At 41.0% G+C, this 20901-nt stretch overlaps 2 protein-coding genes across 4 annotated transcripts; both read left to right on the top strand.

Annotated features, from left to right (window-relative positions):
* Window positions 1–144: 144 nt before the first annotated feature.
* Window positions 145–7510, top strand: LOC6736881 (fatty acyl-CoA reductase wat). Of its 3 annotated transcripts, none has more exons than XM_016170149.2 (11): window positions 147–252; window positions 565–923; window positions 1031–1159; window positions 2535–2654; window positions 3233–3331; window positions 3467–3623; window positions 4790–4979; window positions 5403–5546; window positions 5991–6110; window positions 6918–7181; window positions 7344–7510. In XM_016170149.2, exons 1-11 carry the CDS (start codon window positions 228–230, stop codon window positions 7453–7455), a joined length of 1719 nt encoding a protein of 572 aa, XP_016030523.1. In that variant the 5' UTR covers window positions 147–227; the 3' UTR covers window positions 7456–7510. The 3 variants fall into 3 exon arrangements, with proteins under 3 accessions (XP_044778861.1, XP_016030523.1, XP_016030524.1); XM_016170150.2 differs by having other exon boundaries at window positions 148–246; XM_044922926.1 differs by lacking the exons at window positions 4790–4979; window positions 5991–6110; window positions 6918–7181; window positions 7344–7510 and having other exon boundaries at window positions 145–252.
* A 4586-nt stretch (window positions 7511–12096) lies between these two features.
* On the top strand, window positions 12097–13535 carry LOC6736878. Its single transcript, XM_016170153.3, has 2 exons — window positions 12097–12297; window positions 12474–13535. Exons 1-2 carry the CDS (start codon window positions 12228–12230, stop codon window positions 13388–13390), a joined length of 987 nt encoding a protein of 328 aa, XP_016030522.1. The 5' UTR covers window positions 12097–12227; the 3' UTR covers window positions 13391–13535.
* Window positions 13536–20901: the final 7366 nt, after the last annotated feature.

The raw sequence follows: 20901 nt of genomic DNA, 5'->3' as shown, positions 1-20901 counted from the left end.
CACAAATAGATATAGTATAATTGGGCTACAAGGGATATATATCGTGTGTACTTCATATTAATATAATTGACTTGCGGTGGGAAAATCTTTTCGATACATGTCTGCCGTTTATTGATTAAAATCCAACTTTTTAGTCGCATTGAAATTGAAAACTTGTCAATGTGCTTTTTACCCTTGAAGTGAACGGTTCGATTTTTGGATAAGCCATAAAAAACAACATTGAAGTCATGCACGAGGCAAATCCAAGTAAAAGTGTGTAAAGTTTAAGATAAATAATCATATATTAGATATCTATTCAGTTCCTCTTATAAAATTTAGATTAATTAAAACTAAGAGGGACAATTCAAAACTTATATATTGGTTTACATGAACATATTGTGATATAACAATTGCAGCAAATGAAACATATGTTTAACAAACTGCTCGTACATTGTTGCATACTTTTGAAAACCTTTGCGAAATTGAAAAACTCATTTTATCCTTGTAATTCCGTTAATTCCAAGCTGCACTTAATAGGTCCTTGAACTGATTGGCTTTATATTTATTCCGTAATCCACCCAATAGCTGCTCGCAAGGCCTTTTCGTCCACCAGCTCCTCGCGTCGCAGTAGCAATGGGTGTGCCAGTGGCCACGACGTCGAGGAGGAGGAGGAGGAGCAGCTCTTCCAGGAGGCGTCGTCCAGCACAAGAACAAACAGCGTCGATGGGAGTGGCGCCCCCTTCGCCGCCGCTGTCAGTGCGACACCGGTTACGGATTTCTATAGCAATGCCACCGTACTCATTACGGGCGGTACGGGCTTCGCGGGCAAAGTGTTAACAGAGAAATTGCTTCGCTCGTTTGGATTGCGTAAAATTTACATGCTGATACGCAGCAAGGACAACATGAGCGTGCAGGAGCGTTTGAAGGGCTTTTTCAATGAATCGGTAAGTGTCAGGACAGGATGCGGGAGCCTGCTGTCAGGCGGCGACCCATTCCATGCCGTTGGCCACGACAATATCGGATAAAATCCCAACCCACTGCCTCCGAACAGATATTCAATAGGATGCGCGAGGAGTCACCGCAATTGTTGGCGAAGGTGCATCCGATACGCGCTGATTACAGTGCCATCGACCTGGACATTGATTCCGCCGACCGAGCAATGCTCTCGTCTGAGGTCCAGGTGAGTAACTTTTGTTGATGCGCTCCACCGGCCCCCCTTCCTCCATCCATCGCCAGTTTCAATCCACCGCAACCACTCCTCTGTTGGCAATTCAATCAATGGACTTTTTGTGTGAGAAACTTTTCATGGGTCTTTGTTGTGTTTGCCTATCTGGATGGCTCCCCCGATTCCTGTCTGTTACTATCTATTTACACTTAGAGAAAGGAGAACCAACCTTGGAAAATATGACAAAATGATACTTATATCTTAGATGGCATTCCACAGATTAAGGGGCACTACGAAGATACCAATCTTGTTAGCTGGCATATTTAGCATAGTACATTTCTTTCAGTGTTCGAACTATCGCAACGTGCCCCTCGACAACCCTAGTTGCCGCATTACGTATACGTAAAACGTTGCATGCCAAAGGCAGGCTCAATGTTTACGACAACGCCAGCCAGGCAGTCAGTTTATTTCCTTCGTTTCTCGCCCCTTATTTTTTCTGCTCTGTTTTGCTGATCACAAGAGGCACACGATGTGTGCATATGTATATGTATATATTTTCTACTTTTGAACAAAAATTGAAAAACCCACCGCCACGTAAAACTGTGAAAATGTGTGCTGCTGCTTCGCCTGCTGGTGGTTATAAAACACAATATATAAATAAATGAAAATTCCTGTGCATGCTTCAAGTGCCTGGCATGCGCGAGCCATTGTCCTGCCATCCGGGCGCATCCGCATCCGCATCTGCATCCTCGTCCGCATCCGTTGGTCGTTTTTATTTTCCTCAACTTCCCGTACTGTTTGCCAAAACATTTTGCATACAAGTCACTCAGGCCTGGTCGGTCTGCTTAGAGCCCGCTTGCACTGTTTTAAGCTGAAATTGCTTTGTTGTCGATGTTCAATGCACGCGTGGCACTGCAGGATTCCCGCCTCAGCGTCCTGTTTCCAGGACCGCTTCCATCTGCCACCGCTCATTCTGCTGCATTCTGTGTGCTGACTTGCAGGCTAACATGGAGCGCAGAGCAGCCCCAATTCCCCACCAGATCGCAGCTTCAGCGATTAACAGTGATGGAAGGGGTACAATAGAGACTTATTTGCCAAACTGAAAATATTATTTCATACCAACTCGAATAATACTGTATGCCACGAATTATTACTAATTTGTTAGCTGTGAAATAATTTTCAACACATATTTTGCCTAGCAATAGTTACAAGACGTGTAACAATCTTTAAGATACCAGATATTTGCCAGCACTGACTGCTGCTGCTTTGTATGCGAATCTCATGTGCATTTTGCATGAGCATTTCTGTGCTACTGGGCTCTTCCCTTTTTGTTCTTTTCATTTTTAATATGCATTACAATTCTTCTGGTCTGGTTGAACTTCGCCTGTAGATTGTCTTTAATGTTGTGGCTTCGGTGAAATTCAATGAGAAACTGAGCGACGCCATTGACATTAATGTCCTGGGCACGAAAAAGATCCTCGACTTGGCCATGGAAATGAAGCACTTGAAGGTAAGTTGATTGCAAACTATACTTTTAAAGGTACTTACCACTCAATAAAAATAACATTATGTGAAAATCCATTATAATGATGCCTTGTTTAAACAATGATTCATGAAAACCCGCCAATATTCCATTCTGAACCAACCAATGTATCAGCAATCAATACGCTGCCATTCAATACCGATTCCATGCATATAATTTAAAAGCCTATTAAAGGCTTCCACCGACTTTATATTCCACCCACCCATCATGACTGGCATTGGTTGCACTTCCATTAGTGGAAATAAACAATGGTTAAATAAAGGTTCAATATTCGCATATCGCGCTTTTAAGTAACCAAAATACATAATTCCCGTTGCTGAATAAATGCAAAAATATTTGAGTATGAATTGTTATATTTACGTGCTGTGTTTTCCCCCTTTTTCTCACCAAATTTTCCCTTTTCCCAACTATTTGGGTGTTTCATATTTTACGGCGTTGGCGGGCAAACAATTTCGAACACAATTCAATCAACATTCAACATGCGTGTTTCCCTTCCGATTGCGATGGTCCCCCATTTGGATTCTTCCTCGTGGAAAAAACCACAGTCCTTCGTGCACATTTCAACACTCTACTGCAACTGCAATCGCAAATTCATCAAGGAACAAGTGTACGAGAACGAAATTGGCTACGAAAAAATCATGCAGGTTGGTAATGCTAGCATAAAGTTTAATATCTTTAATATCTTAGCAAACTCAAATCACTTAAATAATAATCTACCTTTTAATTAAAGACAACCTTAAGCTGGGTAGAATTTTCACCACCACTTCTTACTCCTGCAGATCTACCGCACATTTGACGACGAAACTCTGGAGAAGATGCGGCACTGTCTGATTGGCCAGATGCCCAACACCTACACGATGACCAAGAAGTGTGCCGAGAATCTGGTGAATCATCGGGCATTCCACATGCCGGCGGGTATTTTTCGACCGCCCATAGGTGAGTTGGATGGGCGGAGGGAATATTTATTGCGGTTGCAGACTTGACTTAACAAACTAATTGTCAGATAATTAGCACAAATACCCAAGGGCAGCCATTGTGTAAGCAAAAACACACAAGAAACATTTCCAGCTCCTTCCATTTGAGGGAGAGATCCCCGGAGGATCTCTGTGGCAACAAAAGGAATATTTAAAATTTTGTGAAAAATGGCCAACAGAGTTGTCTTCGTTTGGTAGCCAGTGAATTTGGGGGGAGGGTTCTTAGGGTTTACCAGATAAATGCATGTGGAAAAAGTTTATATATTTCGTTTATTTTTTTTTTTTTGTGATTTTGTTTGCTTCTTTGTTTCGTGCTGCACAAAACGCAACGTAACGTAACGAACGAAACGTAACAAAAAGTCAGAGGATGGCTGACTTGGTTTACCATCGTCTCAGTGCTGGAGGAATGGGAATCCTGGCTGCCGAAGCTCTCGAGGAACAGAGCACAAACAAATTTTCATTTATTTTAACACAAAAATGCCAAAGCATCGTCCTCATGCAGCTGCATCCTAAGCTGCCTGTGCAAACGAGAATGGAAATGGAAAAAGGACCATTTTCGGATGATTTGGTAGATAGCGAAATACTCTAACCTAAAATAGTGGCTTTCATACAAAAATTATTACTTAAATCGGGGAGATATTTACATGGTTTCCTAACCTGCTAAATAACGCAATTAAACTCATTGTTAGGTTTCCTAACCTCTTTTAAAAATTAAATATGTGAAATATTTAATAAGTACATTTATGTGCGATATCAATTTATGTTTATTATTTAACAAATATTTGCCTAAACATATTTTAAATATTTTAAGATGTCAAGTGACGTTATATCCTTTGAACTCTGTTGCCCAAGAGTGTTGGTTGAAAAAATCAAGTCCAAAACTTGCAATTGGGAGTCAGGCATATCAGTTAGCAGAATGGCAAATGGAATGGGAAGTTCGGAATGAGTTGGCTTAGGTGGCATTGGTGGCTGGGATCCGAGCTGCTGGACCAGTCCCTACCATTATCGCTTTGACGTTGGCGAAAATCAACCAGGATACTCCCGGCACAGTAAAAATCCTCCTCCTTCGGCGTCTGCGATTCTCTGGCCGAGCGAACAAAGCAGCCATTAATTCTTATTTATTCGCAGTAATGTCAACGTACAAGGATCCATTTCCCGGCTGGACTGATAATTTGTACGGGCCATCAGGTTTATGCACTTGGTCCGCCCGGGGACTCGTCCGTTGCATTTACGGCAAGGCCAGCTGCAAGGCGAACATGGTGCCCGCCGATTATGTGGTGAATGCCATGATAGCAACCGCCTGGGATATCGCTCGAAGGTTAGTCCTCCAGCGCACAGCACACAACACACAGCACAGAAGCATCCTGCTGAAGCGGCGCCAAAGGATGTGTAAAAGTTGTAAAGAGTTACACCGCAAGCTGATAGCATTCGCTTGTTTGCAAACGACAGGAAGAAGGTGGAAATTTGCAAATACCACGGGCGGAGAAATTAAGAAGGGCAAAGGTCGCGGGTGATAATGTCAAGGGACCGGAAAAAAAGATCACCTCTTTTTCATTTTAACTAGGGTGTTTAATTTATTTTGTTGCATATTATTCAGTCTTTTCTTTATAAGATTTCAACCATTCATTTCATACTCATTTAAGTTTATAAAGCAATTATTTTTATATTTTAAAGGAGCGTATAAAATAGTTGAATCAATTTCTTTTTGTCAAAAAAAAATTATCTTTTTTTGTGCCTGCAGATTTAAGCTCCGCGAGAGTAAAGTGGATGGAAAATCGGAGTTGCCCGTATACAACTACGTGTCCGATGCGAACAACATAACCTGGGGCCAATATATGCATCTGTCGCGCAAAGGATTTCACGAACCTTTCGACAAGGCGCTTTGGTGAGTTTATGCCACACGCTGTGCATTCGGCAGCATTCTGCTATTTGGTATAAAAATAAATATTCTTTATTGAATTTTTTTTCTCGCTAAAAAAAAAAATCAACACGAACCGCTGCCGTATTGTATGCATGTCTAATCCAATGCTTAAATATTGCCGAATGTTTTTGTGAATGGAAAATTTATCTATGCTCTGCTAATACCTTGAAACAACGAAACCTGAACGAAATTCGGTATAAAAAACCGAAAAAACCTGGCTCGAACAACCTAAAAACCAACGTACACAAACTGGAAACACAAAACGAACTGGGGATTGCCAACTAAACCAAATCGAACCCAAATGCCACACGAAATCGCTGGAATCGCTATATCCACGACCTCTCACACATACACACGCACACCCGCTCACACGTACATGTCCTGCGATCGACCGCATTATTGTCACAGGTGCTTCTCGTACGTTATAATACCATCGAAGCCTCTGCATTGTGCAATTGCATTTTTCTTGCACAATATCCCAGCTTATATTTTAGATTTAATTGCCATGGTCACCGGACAAAAGCGCATGTAAGTACACTCACACATCGATTCAGCTGCTCTCCGCACAAACACACCCACACATGCATGCTCGACCCTTTGCCACGCCCATCCTCGCCACCGCCCCCATTGAGAATACGCTTGCAAAGGTGGCAATGGTGTTGGTGTGTGGGTTTTCGGGGGGTTGGCTACATTGAATGGGTTTTAAATGGTACATGGAAAGGCAATTGAATGACCTGTGCAGGGTATCCATGGAGCACCTAGATTTTAACATGGACTTTGCCACGGATAAATAATCAAGAGGATTTATTAGGGTAACATATGTTCTATACACAATTTATTTAATTTAGCTCTCCGCTCAGTAAGATAGAACTATATAATATTAATATGTTATATATTTGATTGTATTGATGGACAATGAATAGATCTGTTTTACTTACTTCACAAAACTGAAAAGAAAGAGCAAAGATAGTTCGTTGTTTCCATTCAGTCGACCCTTTTGGCAAGCTTCTTAGTTCCGAGCGTATACGTAATATTTAACAAATTGCAATTAGAGCGCATTAGCCTCAGCATTTTGCCATTTATTTATGTAGGTGGACCCCCAGCAGAGCCCACAGCCTCCACTCAAGCTCAACCCAATTAGCAAACATATTGACAACAATCTCTGCATCTAACTACCCCTCACATACTTCATGCATTTTGTGCACAGAGAGATACCATCAGTTGAACATCCCTTCGATATCCTTTTACATCTAGCACGTACACGGTAGAAACGCAGCTTTATTATTTTATATAGATATTGCTTCTGCATTGAACCCATGATTTCTTTCGGTGCAGCTATGCGAAGGCGTACGGGAAGATCTCTCGCATAATCGACATGATGGCTTGGTTCGGATTGAAGGAGTGGAAGTTCGCCCATCGCAACATTGACGAATTGAACGAGCTGCTGCCACGCGAGGAGCGGTCGGTGCTGCAGTTCAACATTGCGACGATTAATTGGAGCGAATATTTCCGCTCATACCTCAGCGGCATCAGGCGCTACTTCTTCAAGGATAGCGCTAACGATAATAAATTACAGCAGCGCAGAACTATTTATCGCAGGTGGGTCTGACTCACCAGGTTGGCTCAAGGACCAGTGCGAAAGGCGGTTGGAAGGGTCCTTTGGTCCGACGCTAAGTAGTTTTTAATTACACTTTGTTTACTCCGTTTTTTGCATGCTGCTCCCGGCGCTTCTGCGATGCATCTGTAACTGGACTCGCTCAGGATGCTCATTTTGCACACGCTGCTGAAGACGACATTTGGTCTTTCATTAATTATGTGCATGCTCAGGGTTTATCTCAGGATTTTCAAAATTATGCCAAAGATTGCGCTCTGAACGGGCATCGTTATAAATTGTAATCTTAATAAAAGTGTGCGATTCTTAAAGCGTATCTGACTCTTGTCTGGCATTACTCATACGCCGTGTGGCGCGGAACTTTTGACAACTTTTGTCCCCAGCTCGTTCGCCTCCTTTCGCGCTGACAGACGTCTTAGTTGGCCCCTCACGGTGCCTGGTAAGTAAAGTTACCTTTTCCGAACTTTATGCGAGCGGTTTTTTTCCATTGCTACATATATGCAGTAGGTAGAGGTATTACTTATACACATATACATATATATTTTGTTGTCACGCCGAGGTCCGTGAAATATGATGCAATTTCTGGAGCGATAAAGTTGCAAGGACGCCACGATCTCGAAGCGCATCAAAATGTGAGCTGTGTGTGTTGACTTTGAGTGCGGGAAAGTTAGCGGTCGCTGTGGGTAAAGTTGCCAGATACTCTAACTCGAAAAGATTTGGCATTAATGCTATTATGCTAGGGAAACAATGAAAATTATTATTATACAAATAATTAAAATTGTAAATAAAAATAATCTAATAATTATGACCAAATACTGCACACTCTATATAATTTATGTCGTTATAAATTTTAAACTTGATGTATGCATATTAAATTATGAGATTAATGATTGTAACTAAACTTAGTACTTTGCTTAGGATTTTTAGGCTTGATTATTAAAGATCACATTATAACCAATAGGGTGAAATAATATCCCTTCGATATTAGGGAATTGTAGTCCAACAAACCGCTAAAATACACCGTGTAGTTTTCCAACAAAGAAAAATGGCCAAGAAGTGAACGTAAACAACATGACAAATACAAACACACACCTACCATCAGCGACATATGTAAGTGGATATATGTATGCTGGGGCCACATACATATATAATTTTAGTTAAAAGTTTTATTTCTCGCATATTTCATATTCTTGGCTGCAACTTTTTTCCACCTCGAGCATTTCCTTGTTTCATATTTCATCCCGAAAAAGAAGGACAAAGAAAGAGACAGAGCAGGCTGCGAGAAGCTGGCGAGAGTAAGCGAGAAGGGCGTCGCGGCGCATTCATTATTGTGTAATATTTTTACATTATTTTATTATAAATCAACAAAATGCACTCAACGCGGCAGCGCAGAAAAAAGAGTTAAAAGTTGCATCTACGTCGACGCCGGCAGCAACTGCAACTTCTGCCGCTGACAGCAGAAACACATTAAACGTCATAAAATGCACAACGCAGCGAAAAGTCGCCGACAACGAGGGGGCGTTCGGGCCCTTTGCCTTTATAATTTATTTTTGCTTGAATTAATGTGAATACTTTTTACCACTTGGCTGCACCGAGTTGCCCCAGCTACCTGATAGTGCAGCTACCAGCTTCCATCCAGCCTCCAGTCTGTGCCACCTGATAAGGTAAGTGCTGCAGGAGGGCCCCCGAAAAATACTTAAAAATTATCATAAGTGCATCTGAAGGCTCCCGAAGGACATGTGTGAGCGGGAGCGGGCAAAATCGACAGCTCGGGATTGTTATAAAGAGGCTTAAGTATATCGAATTGTGCTAATTTGGTCTATCAAAATAAAATATTTTATAATTGAAACTTTAATCAAGCGAATTACAGTGTTTAATTTGTATGGGGAACCCGTACGTTATTACACATTTCCGACCCAATTTAAATGCGTGCTTTAGCAGAGAAATACCGAACCAGTTCTAGTTCCACAGTCAGCCTAGCATAATTAGTCCGGTCATGCCAACCGACGAGCATTGGACAGAGTGGAGCCAAAAACTCACCGACCAGTGGGAAATATGCAACATCATCAGCTGTCAACTGCCAGCTGCAACATGCAGCATCAGATACAGATGCGAGCATGCAAGATGTGCAGCGAGTGTTGATAATCAAGTCAACATTAGAGAATGTCCGCTCATGCGGACACTGAGCTGCTCATGGGCGGGCAATGCGGCGTATGAGCAATATTCCAGCAGCAGCAGCAGTAGCACCATCAGCATCAGCGCCAAAACTCGAACAAAACCAATAAAGTTATTGAATGGAACCCAGGCATAAATCACAAAAATTCAGGACAAGCATGCTAAGAATATTTAGCATGTTGCTCGCTCGTATTCTGTGTATTTTTGCGTTTCGTATAGATTTTTAATTTAAAACAACCAGGCCGAAGGTAAGCCTGAGCACCTGTGACCAGGAAAATGCCCTCGAAAGGCCATTAGTTGTTTGTCCTGGACCCAGCCTAATGTCCTCTTGTCAAAGTCCAACCTCAGACAGAGGCAGGACACTCACACTTGCAGAATAAGGACACTGAGCGGAAAACCTACAAGCATTATCAATTATTTGATAAAATAAAAGATGGAATGAGAAAACCACGTAAAAGCCAGTTTTATTGGAGTTTTGTTGAAATCACATCTTAAGACATTATAATGTGGCTTTGAAAAATATGCATAATAATAATGGAGTAAAAAGTATTTTTTCTTTCAATTTTTCTCAGTGTAGCCGGACGAGCTGTGCATGCAAAACGTAGCAAGCAATAAAGAAGATTTGTGTCGCCGTCGCATTTTGTGGATATATTTTTACCCCCTGCACATTCTCTTCTCATCTGCTACTCCTTGTACTGTCCTTTTTTTGCAAATTCTGCAGAAAATCTCAGGCCGGAGTAGAAGTCAAGTTTGGTTTGGGCTAATGACCACAGAATGGCTGCTGGTTGCAGTCACTCAGGTAGGTCCTTCTGCATATGTAACCTGGGCCGAAAGGACAGATCTTGACCGTGAGTTCCAATGGTGATGTGCAGGACCTTCAAAGTTATCACCAAAAATGGAATGTAAATAATATTAAAAAATATTTAAAACACAAATAAAAGATCATTTAAAAGCTAAGTTACGACAATTTAAGTCTAAAGATTTGGCGTTGCTAATCTCACTAAAAATCGGAATCTACCTTTTCAATGAGCAACATGTGGCAACAATACGATTGCAGTTCCTGCCCCAACCCACCCACTACAGCAATTATTGATTGGGCTTCTCCACATTTTTGGGGGCCCTTACGCTAAATTCCTCGCCAAGACCAGTGTGTTCCGTTTGAAGCCCATTAAATTCTCCATTGGCCCGGACAACTCAACTTTCAACGTTTGCTCCCCAAAGATTACCGCAAATGCACAATGGTAAAATAATCATAATTGCATATAAAATGTTAATGGGCAATGGACTACGACCCAAACGGCAGCGAAAATGTTTTGGCCAGCTCCTCGCCCTCCGAAAAAATGGGAACTAAAATAAAAAGAAAAATGCGGAAACTTTTTAATACACCAAAGGACACATTTGGGCCCCGCTTTTCCACTCCGCCCATCGAATGTGTGCGCCGCAAAATGCAAAAACAATTACGAAAACTTTGTTGCCGGGCCCAGGATCTGGAAAAACAAGGGAAAACTGAACTCCAAACCAAATGTGGGAAATTTCCCAAGCACAACTTTATGCTGTTTTTCTTTCGCCCCCAACTGGCTCGTTGCTTGTTGCTTTTTATTGGTTATTTGTTGGCATCTTTTCAGCGCTCCTTTATTATTTTTTTTTTTTTTTGGTTTGGATTTTTGCTTTCATGTTTTCATTGCTCAAAAATGGGCGATGTGCGATGGGCGGCGTGGCAGCGGCCAACACTTAAATTTACATAATTTCCGCTTCAAGTCGCCAGTGTAAAAGCCTTGGCCAGGATCAGCTGCTCTCGGTCCAGAGGCAGCCGTCCTAACTTGTTTCCCCCGTCCATTACATTTTATTTTTGGTTTTTGCTCCTTCCCCCGAGAGCGCGGAAATGTTGGCAATATTTTAACGCTTCTATTTAAGCTGAATTCGCCACCGTGTTTTCCGGGCCCAGCTCTTGTTTTTGTGGTAGACCCAACACGTTACCGACTTTTTGGCCTTTGGCAAGTGCACGAACACGAAAACGAAAAGTGCAGCCCCACTTGTTGGGGCCCTAATACACCAAGGGCAACTTCATAGACGCTTAGCAATTATGGCCACGCCAACTATTTTATTCGCTCTTCACACAGCCAAGTGAATTGCGAGTCCATCGAGTGGTTCCATTAAATACGATAGGGGTCCTGCAAATGGCAAAGGGTTGAACTCAATCGATCTGCTCCACAAGTTGAAGTGTAAAAATGATGGAATCGTCGAAATCAAAATGCAAGCAAAATGCTTAACCCTAACCTAGAAGTTCAGTTTAAGCGGTTCAGTTTGTAAAGTAATGTACAGGTCAAGTCTTAACATGAGGAGTAAACATTTTCCCTCACTGTAGATATTTGGCTAGATATATTTGTTTCAGCTAGTAAGAGCAAAGACACTAGAATAATATATAGTTATTCTAGTGTCTTTGGTAAGAGTGTGTAGTTAATGTGTTTACACCTCGATAGTTATAGTGTTTTCACACCTCAAGTTCGTATTTACAATAATTTAATATTTCATCCGTGTTTCCGTGTGCATTATTCTGAAATTTTTTGCATAATAGCTTTTAATCTACAAGAATGGCATTCGTTTTCCATTATAAATATATAGCCATTTTAATTTTAGCGCTATGTAAGCAACACTGTTAACTTCAAAGTGTTTCAGTGTTAAAAAAATTTCCTAATGCTTTGGAGTTATCGACTATATCTCCTTTACAATCTTAGTGAGCTACGGTCTCTTTAATTCCGAAAGTCATTCTTGACGCTACAAAAGTTTTGGAGAAGCAGAGCTAATTTGAGTTTCAAATAATATAATATATTGGTGCAAGCGACAAGCACATCGTAGAGATGAAGGACCCATTGAATCCAAATCCGTCTGCCCAAGGGGATGCAATTGCTGTAACTATTCCGCTCGCAGGTATATATATATGTAGATTTAGTCACTTTGAAAAGGAACACGTGCAAAAGAAGAAGAAGAGCACCACGCCAAGCACTTTTTCGCTTTAAGAAATAGCATTTATTTTAGCCCTCTTTTATCTAAAATGAAAAGGCAGAGCACATCGTAGATTGATTATTTGGTTTTTTCCGTTCTAGATGATTCGAACGCATCTATCCATGTTACCAATGCCATGGATTGTGATGCGCCCGAAAAGCCATTACAATTGAAAATAAAAGCCGATGATAAATTTTCTCGCGTGATCACTGTTGGCGATTCTCAGTCGGATAAGCCATTAGAATTGAAAAAAATGGCAGATGATAAATCTGCTGTCGTGATCAATGCTGCCGCAACCAGTGGCTCTAAGAAGCAAAAGAAAAAGAAAAATAAGGGGAGATCGAAAGGTACCCAAAAGGCAACTAGTCGCCCGTTGACCATGCCCGTGTCCGGCAAGGATGCGCTTATGGTTTTGAATGAGTTGAAGGGCGTGACAATCGACAAAATGGAAGTAAAACGAAAGCACGATGGGATAATTATGGCCCACATTGTTGTTAACTCAAAGAAATACGAAGGGAAGGGTTCTTCGTTAGCCTCTGCCAGGAATGCAGCTTGCGAGAAGGCTCTGCAGGGAGTCTTAACCACCAAAATGAAAGCTGTGTTGGAAAATAGCTCGGGCAGCGATGAGGATGATTTACTCGGAAAGATGGCCTCTTATGCCGTTCACAAACTTGCTGAGGAATGGAAGAGTAATGATATTGATGTCGCAGCCGTGTATAATGACTTGAAGAAGAAGCTGACGCCTGGCGACGATCCAAAGGCATCGTCGCCAGGGAAGCCGTTGCCCAAATCATGGAAGAATATGGACCCTTGCATGGTTCTTACCTATATGCGCCCCCAGATAAACTTTAAAGTTTCGGGTTCCACTGGTACTAACCAAAATAAAACTTTCTCCATGACCGCCCGTGTGGACAACTGCGAGTTTAATGCTGATGGGCCATCCAAAACGGTAGCCCGCTACAAACTAACCGCTTTAGTTTGTAACAAACTGTTTGGAACCGAATATCCACAAAAATAAGCGAAAACATCAAATGGATCTGGGCGCATTCACGTAATACTGACTTGAAGAAATATAATAATACGTTACAACAAATAACACTCTTCATTGTATTCATTTGTATCGTAAATAAAACGAATAAAACTTAAACCACTTCATTCATTTACTTCTTGATTTTATTGGAAATTCTCTTTTCTGCTACAAAAAACTTTAGATCAATCTTTTTTATTACATCACCCCGGAACCTATGCAATTATTTGCATTCATATTTCATATTCCATTTTCCTGTCGGTCCGATAGAAAGACAAATAAAAAGGCGGGAGGACACAGATCTTGGATATTGAATTTAATTAAAAATGTTCATGACAGTTCAACCAGCTTATTATCCTGTCACACTGAGTGAGCCAAAAAAAAGCGAGTGTTGAATGAAAATGGAAAAATATTTCAACGAACGTAATTGAATTCGAATTGGAATTGTTCCGCTGCAAATGGAAGTTGTTTAACTAGACAAAAAAGAGGGAACGAAAAGTGTTAATTTTATTGCACGGTTCATCAATATCCAGCTCACTTCCGATTGGGTTTATTAATGATTTCTCTTCCTAATGGTTATTCGTGCGAAATGGCTGGGCATCCGCGTTTAATGACAATTAACATTTTTCTAATGGCCGGCAATTAGGGGAATCCCCGGCTTTAAGCAAGATTTATTCGATTGAAGGGAAGGCCGGGAAAACCACTTTCTGGAGCTCCAGTCGAAGCCAAGTTCTCGCACAATGTTGGCCTTATTATTACATTGTTTATGAGAGCCCCTACTTCTTGGCTTTCTCCCCGCTCAATTTATTGTTTTGTGTTCTGTTGTTCTTGTTGCTGGCTTGTTTTACAAGACCGTCTCGCCATGTTCACTAGTGTATGGTACCACCCACCTCCCAAAAGCACCCAAACCACCCTGCGCACCACCCCCTTTGAGGTCGCAGCATCTTGCGGTCCGCCTTAAGTCATATTTCCTTATTATCTGGGCGGTTTTTGGCATTGTTTTTGCGCCGCCCCTTGACTTTTTTGCGGTTGACCTTACGAAAAAAACGGAATTATTAATGGCCTCGTCCATTTGCTGCTAAGTGGCGCAAATTGTGTGTTTGTTTATATCATTTGGCAGGCCAGGGAACCTTAAAGATTTCTTCCGGTTTCTTTAACTAAAATTTTCGGTGGTAACAGTTTACGGAGCGCATTGAACCGCGTTGCACGTTAATGACCCAAAACGTTGTAAAAAAATATACGTCTGGGGACTCGACATTTTAAATAAGATTTTTCAAGAAAATAACTTAAGATTCAGAAGATTCAAGATTCGAAATTCGAGAAACCTTGTACAAAAGTAAATCAAATACCTGCTAATAATAGCTAATTAATAAAAAGTAATCATCGTGCTCTGGTTGCAAGCTTTAAGGCTCCCTTCCCCATTTACAGCGCAACCTGGCCAATACCTCAGACATGGCCAGCACCTTTCATATAGCGGTAGAACACACCTTGCGTAACTTTTGGCCACCCACTCAGCCATCGGCCTCCAACCCGCCCTCATTGCATTAATTACCGCATACTTGGAGAGCATCTGGAGGAGAGCGGCGAGGGCAGGAAAATCTGTGGCTGTGCTAAATTGCACTTCAAAACGAGAGCAGCTTTCCTCCGAACGAGGATGAGCATGAGCATGGGCATGTGGATGTGGATGAGGATGTGGATGCCCCTTTAACTCCACCTCAGTTTCTGCAGCTCCTTTGAGAGTACCTGTCGTAAAGTGTTTGCACGTGAGTTTGTGGGCGCCAACATGCGCTGATTGAGAGTTCCTGCCCCTCCTTTCTGCCACACTCACACACTCGCAATGGAGAAAGGATAAATGAAGGACGACGCTCAGATCCGACGTCGAAAAAGAGAGCAACCTCAGCTCAGATATACTTTTTCTTAAACACTCAGCCAAAAGCAAGTCTTTTGAACTATTTAGCAAAATTATGACAAATACTGAATATATGTGTTCTGGAATAACTTATAGTTATGAAATTCATTTTATAGTCATATATACTCATAGTTTTTTCCTGTGTATTTCCGTATTTTTTACAGTTTTTTTCAAGGTTCCCGGTGAAGTGTTGTTCAAGCGCTTTGGCAAATATTTGATTTTAATTTTTCCAATTAATTGGTTTTCCATCAAAAATTTAAGGTCCTACAGGGACCGATTCATCTATTCATTTTTTTTTTTCAAGCCACCACCTACATGGCGTCATTTGCATGCCACAAAAATCCAGATTTTATTTGCTTGTTTTCTCCTGTCTGACTTTAAATGTCTGACTTTAAGTGGGCGTAAGGACGAGATGGCGGTATAAACACAAAAACTTTGTCCTGCAACCGCAAAATATGGGGGCGTGGGGCGTGGCAAATGTCAACTACAAGAAAATTGTCACTAATGAGTGGTAAAAAAGAGCAAGGGAGCTTTGTTTGCATAGGCCGACAGGGCCGGAAATAAGGGGCAAACTAAGAGGCCGTTGCAAATTCTATAAGCCGAGCAGCTGGATGTTGGTCCCCTGTGTACAGTCAATATTGGCAAATGTGTCCGTTGCAGTTCGCTTTGAGGTGTGCCCCCAAACGGAAGGGTTGTTGCGGCTTATAAGCAGCAAAAAGCCAAATGGCAGAGGATAATGAAAACCACGACAAAAGCGCAAAAGTTACACAGCAGCCAAGTAGGAGTCCGTTGGAGGACCTGGTGGACAACCAGGGTCCTTTACTGACTCATAGTGTTGGTTAGGGAGGGGTTAGGGTTAAATAAAAATTAAACAAATAAAACAAATTACTAAACACAATTTTTACAAATTTAATAATATTAAAGTATCGCTGCGCTTTAAAATTCATTTAAGACTTTCAAACATAAATATGCCAAAATTAGGAAAATTTAAATGCCACACGCCTTAATGATAGGGTATCTGCGAAATAAATCCAACCTTTGGCCGGAACTCTTGTGTTTCGTGATAATGAGATAAGCATGCAAATGCCCTAATAGAATGAGCTGCTCCAGCTTCCATTTCGCCACCCATCCGACCGCCCCTTTTGTCTTTTATTCAGGGGGCGTGGCCGAGGAGGAAAATGGAAAAGCGCCGGAGAGCTGAGTAGTCAATTAACAAGCCGAACTGTGCTGCAGGTGGATAACCATAACCCAGACATCGGGCGAAGGTGCGAAGGGGAGAAACAGCTCCACCGTTCATCATCGTTTATCTTAATAAACCGCGCACTCAGTCAGACATTAAGCTGGCGAAACCAAAAAGCAGCCAAAAGTCCTTTGGAAAATTGCTTAATTTGCAGTTGGCACTGACGCAGCCAGAAACAGAGTGAGGAAAATCTGATTCAGTGTGAACGGCGGAGGCGGCGAGGAAAAGTGGGCAGATTCAGTGGCGGATTCAGTGCAGCGTTAACGCAAACTTGAAGCGCGGCACGTAAAAATGTTGATAAAACGCACAAAGCCAGTTGATGATTTCAATTTATATTTCCAAGTGGAACTCATCTTTAGTGCTGGGCGGAAAAGCGTAGTCTTTTCCAGCATTTTCCACCCAGCACCACCAACATTACGCGTTACATGTAGCGAATTTGCTGAAGCATATCACGTGCAACATAATTTTTCCAAGCGACTTGCCACTTGCAAGCAAAAGTAGACAGGGGCGTGGAAAAGGGGGGCTTAAGCCTGGCGACTGACATGAATGCTCCACGTCACACAGCTCCTTCGGCACCCTCATCCCCCTCCACAAGGGAATGTGTATTATGAGCGTGAAGTAGACTAAATAAATTACGTTTGAGCACCAAAGGTGTTACGCACTGGAAAAAATAGTAAAGACGGATATAAAGATAGAAAAAAATATCTCTAGTCACTGTAAAAACCTTAAACAATCTTAAGGCCTAAAAAAAATACTAACAGCAGAAGTAAAATTAAATTTACCATATTTTCACTTGAAAAGTGAAAAGGAATTCACGATTTATCCACTAAATGCACCTGGTCACATTTCGGGTGTCGTAAAAGTAGTTAAAAAATGCTAATAGCCATAAAATATGTTGAAAAACTTTGCACGCAAACCTTATGCAAGTTTCAATGCGTTTTTCGGCTCCTTCAGTATTTAAAGCCCACATCGAAGGCTGTGCCACGCCCACTCCGGAGTCTCCTTTTCTTAACTTCAACTTCAACTTGAAGTTGAGAATGCATTTGGTCCTGGTAAAAGTTTTCGGCAAGCAAATGGAGCAGGAAACAGCTGTCCCTTCATATCTTTTGCATATCAAAAGTATCGACATAAGGTTAGGAGAATGTGGGGAGCAGGATAAAAAGGACATTTCTGCAACTCCCTTCCACTCTATCTTTTGCACTCTGTTGTGAAATATAAGCAAAGTTTGCCAGGCAAAAGTGAAATGGCGACTTTATTGAAAGCGATGGTCTCTGGCTGGAATATAAAAATTGATTTTGGATGCTAGAAAAGAACACCTTGGTTGAATGAAAATGAAAATGACACTTTAAAATAGATCCTTAAATAATAAAGTGACATAAATAATAGGTAATATCACGATATTACTCAATTACTGGTAAGATTAAGCTAAAGTCAAGGCAGATTAAGTAATAGTTTAAATATTTTAAAGCTTCTCATAGGGTATACAAATATCCCGCTCACACCAATACACATGCAGGTCACCGAAGTATGAATGTGTGCGTCGCTGTTTGCATACATGAGTGCAAAGTTACATTCAATTTATATGCACTTGCCGAAAAGTTTACACCGAAAAAACTTTGAGCTGGTACGAAAACTAAACATTTTGTTATCGCTTTGATAATGGACTTCAGATTCCCACCCGCACAGATATATGTATGAACTCTCATTCTCTATGTACACTTAAAAGGAGGAGGACCTCCCGTTTATGCATGTATATGTATATTTTTGCAAGACTTCCGGCGACATCCTTTTTTATATTGGGCTTTAGTGCTGCTGCAGTCAAAGTTTATTGTATTGGGGACAATTGAATTGCAGGCACGAATTTACGCGAAAGTAATTTTCAATACACTTTTAGGCAAAAAAAAGTCAAAGGAAATTGACAGGGACAAAATCTCTAAAAAATGTGAGAAATTAATGGGTTTTTTCTACTTCACTTCCACACTAATCACAATTTCGCATTTAATTCTATTGTATATTAACTATGCATATTTTTCTTCTCAGTAATTACACCAGAATAAAACATTTAAAAGCATGGCATGAATGCATTTAATCAATTCTCTGTCTGTTTTTATTGCAATAAAACTCCAATTAAAAGAGCGCTGTGATTATATTGTGCAATTAAAAGGCTCAACTGCCAGGCGATCAAAAACGGCAGCCTTGACTTATTAACTTTGCCGTGGGCTGAAAACTTGGAATTTCAAAGGAATTTAGCTACAACAAAAGCGAAGGGGTGTTTTAAGCGGCAAAAACAAAAACAAAGGCGAATGCATCGATTATGGAAAGCCAGACATCAAAATTAATAATCTCAGTTTGCAGCTATGCAGCGTAAAAATGCCAGACGACCGAAATGAGTTGCTTTGAAGTTTTCCACTGCAAGAAAACGGAGCCCAAGGCGAGAAATGCAAAGAAGAGAGCCAGCCAAAGCAAGTGGGCGGCGAAGAAAGTGGGAGTGGCAGCAGCAGAAGGAGGAGAAAGTGCGCTTCATTTTTACCATCATCATCTTCATTTCTTGGATGAGCATCCTCATCAGCGGCAGCTTCATCAATGTGGATTTTATTTCTGCACCTCGGGGGAAAATGCAACCACCTCTCCACTCAAAAAAAGGAGAAAAATGCAAAAGTAAACGTTATCAGAAGATCATAATACCCTTGTAGATCTATAAATTCTTGGGCAGACAGTAATTACGAAACAAAAGATAATATATTCTAAATAAAATATATATCAAGATCATGAAATAAGTATGTGTTTTGAACAGTAATAAGCTATTTCACTACATAGTTCTTATCAAAATCATAATACCCTTTACAAGGGTATAACAAAAGTTGGAGAACGAAAACACCAGCAGAGAACTGCAATTTAAGTAGCAAAAAAACAATGGAGCATGGCAAATGTTGTTATTGCCTTCAAACGATGTTCTCAGCAGTTTCCCTTATTTTCCCGATTTTCCCAGATGGCAGCTTATTAAACACCGGACAACTTGCCACTAACACTAATGCGCCAATACACTGTGCATACTTTGTAAAAAAAAGAAAGTTATAAAAAACACTACTCGGTTTCATTTTCCCAATTATATGGAGAAAGGTAAAAGAAGTGACAAGATGCACTAGGAAAAAGGAATGAAATGAATGGGAAGTACAATGTATTGTTATATTTCTTAGTTGGGAAAAATATAATTATGAATACTCCAATGTAAAATGTATAGTTAAAACAAATAAACCATTGCCCTTGGTTACTTTACTCGAATGAAATCTGGTAAAACAGGTAACATTGCAGAAGTTATTTAATATTTCATATACACATAAATAAATATCCAAGGGGCCACTGTAGCAGCTCCAATGCAGCAGTTTTGGATGCTCTTTTCAGTGGCGCTGCTCGCTCCGCTTGCATATTACTCATGTGTGCCTGGGGCGGCAAGTGGGTGGTGGTTTTGGGTGGCTTGGGTGGTTGGGTGGTGCGGACCATATATGACGGCGTGTAATGTAGCTGCTACTGCTTTTGTTCTTGTTGCTGGCCCGTGGCTGGTGCTATACGTTTTTTAATAAATTATATATTTGCAGGCAGGGATTACATTTATCCCATAGCCATTCCTCTTTTTCCCCATCTTTGCATTTCACAAGTTTTTGCCAAGGCCCCAAGTGTGTGTGTGTGGCCCCGCCCACTTTTATCGCCCCAAATACCCCACTGATTTTCATGTGTGCTTTTGTATGCACTTTGGAATTTTGTATTCATGCTTAAGTCACGTTTCGCACATTTGTTAAGCGAACTTCTTAAGGCGATTGCAATACCGCTACTATCCCCCCACCCCTTCCCGCTCGCACTCAGGCCGTCCCGCTCCCTCGTGTTTATATAGCAAACGGAAATTATGGGAAAAGTCTTAAATTAACTGCAAGTGGCAAGAGCAATGCCGTGATGTGGTTAAATGAGGGGGTTCCTCTGCAAATATTGCGTAAACTGTCTCGGGGATGAAAGAACGTACTTTTTTAATCAATCACAGATCCTTTTAACTCAACTCATCTTTTCCGTCAGAACGAAGAACGACGTCCACGCTTGGAATTAAAACGAAAAGAACCCTAAGGAGGAAATATGATACCTTCTTCGGTGTTAAATTACTTTCAAAATTTGCACAAAAGATTATGAGTTACCATATTAAGTTTAACATCACCCAATATGTTACAGCTATGCTTAAAGGTAAAATGTTTAAAATTCCATTTAAAAACAAAATGCAACAAAAGTGAGCACAATCTAAAAATTCCCTAAACTCAGCGGAGCTTGACAATAAAAGTGTCATTTTAAAAATGATATATGTATGTGGGC

This window comes from Drosophila simulans, chromosome 3L, assembly GCF_016746395.2.
Source record: "Drosophila simulans strain w501 chromosome 3L, Prin_Dsim_3.1, whole genome shotgun sequence".
Classification (NCBI taxonomy): domain Eukaryota; kingdom Metazoa; phylum Arthropoda; class Insecta; order Diptera; family Drosophilidae; genus Drosophila; species Drosophila simulans.
The sequence above is the reverse complement of the archived record's forward strand: the minus strand, read 5'-3'. Positions and strand labels throughout refer to the sequence as shown.